At 35.6% G+C, this 9,080-nt stretch overlaps 1 protein-coding gene across 1 annotated transcript; it reads right to left on the minus strand.

Moving 5' to 3' along the window:
• Positions 1-1,560: 1,560 nt before the first annotated feature.
• On the minus strand, positions 1,561-4,667 carry LOC126794942 (uncharacterized). The gene is made up of 5 exons (XM_050521739.1): positions 4,374-4,667; positions 4,178-4,204; positions 3,959-4,081; positions 3,156-3,411; positions 1,561-2,708 (listed from the first exon to the last, which is right to left on the minus strand). The coding sequence occupies exons 1-5, from the start codon at positions 4,427-4,429 to the stop codon at positions 1,908-1,910; spliced, it is 1,263 nt and encodes a 420-aa protein (XP_050377696.1). The 5' UTR covers positions 4,430-4,667; the 3' UTR covers positions 1,561-1,907.
• Between the last annotated feature and the right edge of the window lie 4,413 nt (positions 4,668-9,080).

The following is a 9,080-nucleotide window of genomic DNA, read 5'->3' on the forward strand; positions in this document are numbered from 1 at the left end:
GTTTGGTGTGGTTGGGGTTTAGCGGAAGGTTTGAATCTCTCAACCGTTGAAGTGATCTAACGGTGTATGAAGCTTGCTAGAGGGTGTTCTTAAACATTGTTTCTTGAGGTTGAAGGTTGTTAATTAAGCACTTGTCCTAGAGTCTGTACTAGCTAGGCGGAAGCACTTTATTAAGGCTATCAGGAAAATCACCGGGCCACAAAACAACGTCGTCACCGTCAGAAGGAACCATTTTTGAAAGATTATCAGCAGCCTTGTAGCTATACGCCGTGTATGAGATACACAGTGCATGTCAAATTTCTTTAGAAGTTCCCAGTTATCCTTCACAAAAGTGTTCTTGATATACGGCAACCTTGCACTTTGATATATCGGAGCCATTTCTTTAGCTATTTGAAGTTTGATAAGCAACCTTGCACTTTTTCAGTTGGCCAAAAGTGTTCTTATTTACCAAAGTGATGCTGGCCAAGGCAAGGTTCAAAATATCTCTGATATTTATGATATATCGTCCGATATTTTTCATTTACAAAAAACGATATATTTTAAAGGTAAATATCTTATTTTCTCCCGTATTTGCGATATTTGTTGGATAACATAAAATATTTTCGATATTTACGATATATCCGATATACTTTTAATATTTTGGAGAAATATCTGAAAAAAATCACTTTAAAAAAAATTATCTCAACTTAAGGATGTCTCGGACTCTTAGAGAAAAGTTTTTGATTGATTAATCATCTCGAGGGATATTAAAAAAATAGAAGAGTAGTCTCTCAATCGACTAATGTTTAATTTTTTGTAAAATATATCCGGATGAGAAGTAAAAGTTTAAGTCTTAACTCTTAAGAGTAAGGTTCAAAATATAAATATCGGCAGATATATAGTTTTTTTTTCTTTCAAAAAAGGAGATATCAGATATATCAAAGGACAAGAGGAGCTATTGATGATCAAAGTATTTCATCTGATGTTGCTTCAGTTGGCTTAAGTTTTGATTCTATCAGTTTAAACACATAACATAATGAGACGTCAAACGAATTACATGAAGTCAACTATTAATCTGGTTATCATATTTATAATTATGGCTAGTTTGAAGAAGTATATGATCAATCATTGAGTTGGATTCATCCTCACTATCCTATTCTCGGAGAAATTGTCGGCAACTTGAAAGAGATATATGACTATCATGGCCATTACAATTTGTATTAAATGACTTATATGTCTTGAACAAAATATTATAGTTTTGTTGACCAACGTGCATCAATTCAACTACCTAAAGCATCTTTCTGGTATAAAATTAATAATTGTATATGTTTGTATGAAATTCAATAATAAATAAATAATTTCAGAATATGAATTATATATTTTATCCAAGACACATAACTGACTGTCTTATAATATTTAAATATATCATTTGACTTTTTTCCCATACTTTTTTCCCCTATTTTTGTGGCTATGGAGCTACTCTGATCTAAGAGATTAGTAAGCTTGAAACTTCGTCTAAACCAACAATGACAAAAACATGAGTTATATGCCACCATTGTAAAAACAAATCCATTACAAGAATCAACTTAGCTGCGCTCAAAGTAAGTACCTAGATAATGCACAGGAGTAATAATGTATTAATGGCCAAGCTTACCACTAAACTATTGCACAATGAATTCACATTCTAATATACACACGGGGTGGTTATAATTTACAAAATCTTGTTGGCAATATTTAACATTACCTCATAGGCTCATACGACCAGGAAAACTCATGTCTGAGGCTGTCAATTTTTACGACTTCCGGACCTCTTTCATGACCGTCTATGTATAGTGGACTACATTACAAATTATATTACTTCTACATTTCTCCTGGATCATGAAAGGAAGGATTGAGCCCCGGATCATGGGCAAATTTGGAATTGGTAGTCAACCTCTACAATATATCCTGCCTTCAGCATCCTCCTTGATAATTTTATTAAGGGTATCAGGAAAATCACCTGGCCAGAGAACAATGTCACTATCAGAAAGAACCATTTTTGCAAGGTGATCAGCAGCCCTATTAGTTTCACGCCATGAATGAGATACACGGTGTTTGTCAAATTTCTTTAGTAGTTCCCAGATATGCTTCAAACAGCTACTAGCCTTGAAACTGTATGGCTGATCTCGATTTATTGTCTTCACAACGCTCAATGAATCAGACTCAACCCATAATTCTTTAATCCCGAGACTTGAGGCAAGAACAAGGCCTCTCCATATAGCCCATAATTCAACCAGGAAAATATCATCCCCTAGAGCTTTAGACACAAATGCGCATATTGGTTCACCCTTAGAATTACGAAGTAGACCCCCAAAACCAGAGTTTCCTGGGTCTACCGATCCATCAGTATTCAATTTTGTCCATCCAAGCTGTGGCTTTTTCCATCTACACAATCTAATTGGTCTTAGAATGCTGCTCCACGCAATTTGGTTCAAGTTATCGAGTAAAACCCTTCCATTTGTTCTCTTCAGCTTTGCAGAAGATTTGTATCCACTGATGTGGCCTAGTTTTACATCTTGAAGTGCTTCTACTTTCAAAACATGTTTCTTACCTCGGAAGTGCATCTTCAAACAATTTTCACTTGTGGTGCTAATTAGACAAAGAGCACAGCTCCACTCCCTCTGAATTTTCTGACTACTTTGTGAACCATTTTCCTTTACTACTGCTTCATATCTGTGCACTGGTATTCCCTGCAAATAATAATAGATGTCCCTTATTACTTCATCAAAAAACCTTGATGACTCAAGTCATGAGAAATGATGTATCCGGCAATAAAAGTACTCTGTCTATTTCTTTTAAGGTACAACTGGTCTGAACAGAGGGAGGCCCTTCCCATGGCGGCTTTACGATCTATATTTTCTAAACTAGCGCCTGAGATATTCCTAACATGATTTTGCTCAAGTCAATGTTGCACCAAGTGTTGCCAAATTTTCAGGTACAGGTCAATATAAGAAGGTCATTTAGAAAAATTATACTGACAGCATGTACAGATATTCACATATGTACAATGTCACCAATTGAGTTGACAGGATTCTTGGGGCATAGATAGAGAAATAAACTAAGGAAATAGAAATCAGAGCAGTACTGCATGAAAATCATCAAATTCTCAATGTTCCAACTTAAGGTTGCAAGCTTACCTGAAATATGACAGTTCTCTCTAATTCTTGTGGTTCAATCCTGACAACACATTTATCAATCACATCAAGATGGCTGTCCCTCCTCAGAAAGATATCTTTCGACCTCGGTAATGACAGTGATTTCCATTTATGGATAAATGGATACTCAGAAATATAGGACCTGATAAAATGTTTATACAGATAAGAAGCACCATGGAAGTAAGGTAACACCAGCAGGATAGTAATGACACCCTTTGCATATGGCCAGAGCGGAAGCCTGTCATTGAAAACAATGACCAAAATTAGATGGATTAATGCTTAGTAGAAGGTCATAACAAAGTACAATTGAATTTCAGATCTGCACGGTAAACCCATAACATATATGAGACTGCATGAGATGCTGGTGTATCAAAAACCAAATTGTGATTTCCACGTACAACGTGGTAATGCACTAGAATCCACAGCCTGTTCCCCAATTAAATCCACATGGACTAACAAGGAGAGCAGATCACGGAACCCCAGTTTACTACAAAGAAGTAAAATCCATCATCCAAGAACAATAAGCATCATCAAAAGCTGCAAAGCATGGTTTGAATTTTCATCCATTCAGCCATGGAAGTTCAATGCATCATTCAGGGACCATGTAGACAGTCCAAAACTTACTTTACTTTTGATGAAAACATTCATAAAACCACTCTTTTCTACAAATACACAAAATTGACCACCTAAGTGGATATAAATTGAAGAGATAAACAGCAGGATGATGATCTCTTAATTTTTATTTTTTTATTATAAAAAAACGTAAATTAAAAACATAAAATTACCAATAGAAAAGCTTTCCAAGCGTTGACTCTGAAGTTGTGTATAAAGCAAACAAAACCCAGTAAGCAAGACATTGCTGATTCCAGGAATGAGAGTCACTCTGAATCGCCTGTATGGAAGCATACCTGATTGAAACCAGAAATAGAGCTCTGCTCAATTCCACAGTAATCAAGAATCAACATTTACAAACACAATAATAGAAAAGTAGAAAAGTTACTTACAGGGCAAAAATCAAACTAAACGAAGGCCTGCAAATCAAGAGCAAAATGTGACGCGATCAAAGTCAGGATCTTTAAACTACAATTTCAATTATAGAATGCAAACCACCCATCAAAGTTCCTACACTTCAAGAATTACAGACTGAAAATTTCAACCATACATCAGAAGTCGACAGTGAACGAACATAAAAGAGCATACCAGGAAAGAACAGAGATGAAGTTTGCTGAGAGCTTCAGAAAGACTTGGAAACCCATCAGTGCAATGTGTGTTCTGTTTCGTTCTGGGCAATTTTTAACAGCAGAAACAGGTTTTACAAGAACAAGAAGCAGCTCTTCAATTTGTTTTGCTTTCTGGGTAAAAAGGAAGTGCTTTTATCGACAAGGCAACGAGGTAGCGTAGACTAAGAGTCCAACTGAGAAAAGTGAAGGAGTGCATAACTATTGGGTATCCCCGTCGGTCTCGATCCTCGATTTCTTTGCAATTAAGGCAGGCTAGTCGAGAATAAATTTTCATTTCTTGTTTTCGATGATGGAAATACGAACTGTTCTATCTTTTTAAGGTATGAAAATAAATTTCACCGTCACCTCTATTTGCACACTTTTTATCCACTTTTAAACTCATGACATGTGTTTAATTGCTCAATTATTATCAAAAATATGAATTGAGAAAAAAGACATGACATGAGGTCAGAAGAGTGTGCAAATGAAAGGTAGTCGGCAAATTTGTTTCCTTAAAGTATTGTTTTCTCAAACCAAATGAAAAGAAAAACTATTACAAAAGAATATAATATAGAGAAGTATCATTTTTATTCATTAATAAGGATGTTTTTATATAGATATTACATTGAGTATCCCGTAGAATCATGAATTATATATTTTTTCTTATCTAGACTAACATATACTAATTAGAACAAAATAGACCGGAATATTACAGTGAGTAATTCTCCTACAACACTCACCCTTGTATTGTGATCTTAATGTGTCATGGTGCAATATTGTTGCCTCGGTAAAAACCGTGCTAAACAAAATAAAAACTTATTGGGTAAAATAAAAGTCTTGGTCAAAGGAGAAAAAAAAAAGCACAATGCACCAACTACAGTTGAAAATAACATGTGGAATATACTCTCCCTGAAGGCTGCAAAACAACTCCCCCTGATCGGTAACTGAATCTTAGAGTTTAGATAAATAACGTATATACAAACGCCCTTCACATTCTTCAAAAGTAGTAATGGGTCAATGATTTGAAAATTAAATCTCGTCAAACATTCTTAAATCAAACATGCACACTTATCCATACATGGATCAAAAGAAAAAAAATTGCATAACAACTCAAAATAAGAATTTGCAATGAAAAACAGATTCACGTGTGGTATGATCTTTATGCATTTAATCCCAAGATTTTTTCATTATTAAGTATAGTGGCATGCAATGTTGCATATCCCCAAACAGTTATGAGTAAATTACTGTGCATAACTCGGGCCCTAGTTATAAGCTGTAACTGCTTAATTATCACTCCTCCTAATCCATTATGCAAATGAACGTACGAGATATTCTACATCTATCCCATGTAATAGTCATTAAAAGTCTTCGAAGTGAATTATCCTGCATTGTCCAGTGAAAAAGATTTGATTGGATGGTCAGGGTGATGAGCCCTGAGCTTTGAACAAGGAGCTTCGAAAAAGCAAAATTCGGCTCTTACTTCATCAAGAGTTCATCACACTTCATTTTAATATCCCTACTATAATCAAGTTAACGAACTCCGTGGACTGAAGGCACTTGAATTAGGTGAAACAATCCATTTAGGATCTTTATCTACATTAACTTAGTCCTAACATAGATTATTTGTGACCACAAGCTGCAAATTTAATTGTTTAGAAACCACCTAACTAACAAGATAGTGGAGTGCAACAACATCCATTATGAAAGCAAACATTCTCATATTTGATTTCAGGGCATTTTGTCAGAGAGTTTACGCCATAAGATGAATCTAAACTCTTATCTTTCTCATTATGCCTAACAAAGGTAGAACTGATAGGATTTACACTTGCGGCGTTTTTACCTAACCAAGTACACATCTCTTTATTTAAACTGGATCCTACAACATTTCAGGAGGCGACAAAGGTGACTCGGTCACTTACCAGTCAGACATCTCCATCTAATCATGCCGAATAGCACATTCCATGTAGGTCAATCTACAATGTTGGAATTTTGCTTCAACATAGCATGCATGTATGGTTCGACATCAAACTCTTTCAACATTGTCACTTGTCGAGATCTCTCTTTGGATTGGTATTGACATTAAGGCGTCCCCTAATGATAATCATCATCTAAGAAAACAGACGAGTGAGTATCATTGATCATAGATCAAGTTGTGACATAACTCGCATTCAGCAAGTATTATCGAACCAAGTGGTCTCTCTACACTTTCATGAGAGCCACGACCTAGTGACACCATTTACCACATTTGTGGAGTCACCACGTCACCAACAAAGAGTGACTACATGTCCATTTGTCGGACTTCAATCCTTACAGGCATAGTTGCAACATGTATATCCGATCTCGTCACTTTAATTTATGGGACTTAGTATGAACATGATGAGACACAGTGTGACAAACCACGACAAAACCTAGTCATTTAACTTGAACAAACTTTTTCTTCTCTCCCCTTAACGACGGAGAGACTACTTCATCAAAAGTTACTAAACGAGATCGCATGTTAAGGTTGTTATATAAGCGGACATAAGCATAAGCTCATGGCTTAGACAAATACAACATTCAATATCAAATAATTCATCATTATGCACTTGTGGATGCGTAATTTGGCACATAAAATATGTTAACGATAAATCGTTAACATATTCCGTTAACAACCATGAATATAGTTAGACTTGAAACACTAACATGCATACCGTTACAACTGTAACTTCAATAATGGTGGTATAGATGGATACCAAAAAACAAGACACGTTACAAACCGTAGTTTATGGTTTAAGAAAAACTTATTTGTTCATGTGAAGCATGTGACTGATCAATATATTTATGGGTCCCATATAAATCAGGGTTAAATCATGAACACATCATCAACCAATACATAACCTCTGTATTACATTTCCTTAAATGGTTCACTGACTTTCCGAACCCTAAATGCTATTAAACTTCAAGAGAAAGTAAACATAGGTGTTAAGAATCCAATGTCACCGGCCTAACTACCGGAACCGGTTGAAAGCACCGAACTAGCCGAAATACTTGCCGGAGGTCAAGGACTACTTGTGTCGACCGGTTCACCATGTTCTAGGTCTCTTAATGTTCTCAAATTTTATGAGTATGTACCCATGGATATTAGGAATCAATAGCCACAAGTAGGATCTTAATAGCCCACCTAAAAGTAGGTAAACCGGTCCTTACAATGACAAGTCTGCAATCTATAAATTCTAAAATTTTAGGCTTTTCACACTTTTTGTCATTGTTTTTTGGGTGCTCCATAATATCTAAGTGTTAAGGCTTGAGTTTAACCATGATATATATATCACCAAAAGATATTTTAGCCTCAAAGTGAATCATGATAAACAATTTAGGCTTTCATCTTATGTCTCATTATCTTTAGCATAGGAGGGTGGATGTCACTTGTTGACTCAAATGTCACCCTCAAGTATAAAAGTCAAGTTATAGTGTAGTGAGAGTAGGGGATGCCGTACCCAAAGGATTGGAAAAACCCTCTCTAGCTAGGAGAACCTAAGGGATGCTAGAAGAATATGTAAATATACAAATCACAAATCAAGGCTCACAAGTGAACTTAAATTTATGGTGGATATATGCAAGTTGGTGTAGTGATTTAAATTTGTTTCAGATGTGGAGTTACTTCTAAAAACTAAATGACCACTTAAAATGTAAATTAGGCTATACTAAACTGAAATTGATGGAAGTTAGGACTTAAGGTTTCCACCTCTAGCTTCTCTTGTGAACAATGATGCTACTAAATTGAATGATGTCACTCTAACTAGCCAATTTCTCTCCTTGTATCCCTCTCAGGTATGACAATGGACAATATCCTTTGTTGGTATCAAGCAACCCCTCTCGGGTGTAGTACTTAACTACTCAAGTCATGCATATGAATCCGGTTAAGTATCAAATATATTACCATAAGTGCATAAAGTTTAGAGATGAAGAAATCATGCAAACCAACCATGCTTATCTCTAAGTGATTGTAGTTCACAACTCTAGCATGCACATATGATATGCTATTATGTTTCAAACAACTAAGGTTAATCACAAACAATCATACACAAATTGATTAAGTTTAAGCATGAATGTTCAACTTTTAAACTACCACATTAATGTTATACAAACAAAATATTGTATATCAATGTTATACAAGATTGGCTAGGACTTTCACCCTAGCCCCAACAAATTAACTACTCACTCATAACCAAATACACAAGTTTCAACATGTTTATGAACATCAAAGTAAAGAGAGAGTAGAGAGGTGCCTAGTGAATTTTAAGTTGAGGATGATGTGGATGAACTCATGGAGATCTTGACATGGTGGTGATGGAGATCCTCAAATGATGCTAGACTCATCTTCTTCCTCTTTGCTTGATGACAGTGTATGAAAAATAGTAGATGATGAAGTGATGAAAACTTGGTGTTTGGGTAGATAGAAATTGTCTCTTCCTCTATTTCTCTTGGTTTTGGTGGTGAAAATGGTGTGTTTGGAGATGGTGGTGATGAATATTTTTATATAGGAGAATGGTAGTGGAAAAAGTAGAGAAAAGTGAGAGATAATGATGTAGTGAGTGAGGTGGTCATATGGGAAGTGGGTGATTATGGAGGAAGTGGGTGATCAAGGAATGAACATGGAAAAAGTATGTGATAAAGGAAGGAAGTGAGTGATAAAGAAGTGGGTGAT

Source organism: Argentina anserina, chromosome 5 (genome assembly GCF_933775445.1).
Source record: "Argentina anserina chromosome 5, drPotAnse1.1, whole genome shotgun sequence".
Lineage (NCBI taxonomy): Eukaryota > Viridiplantae > Streptophyta > Magnoliopsida > Rosales > Rosaceae > Argentina > Argentina anserina.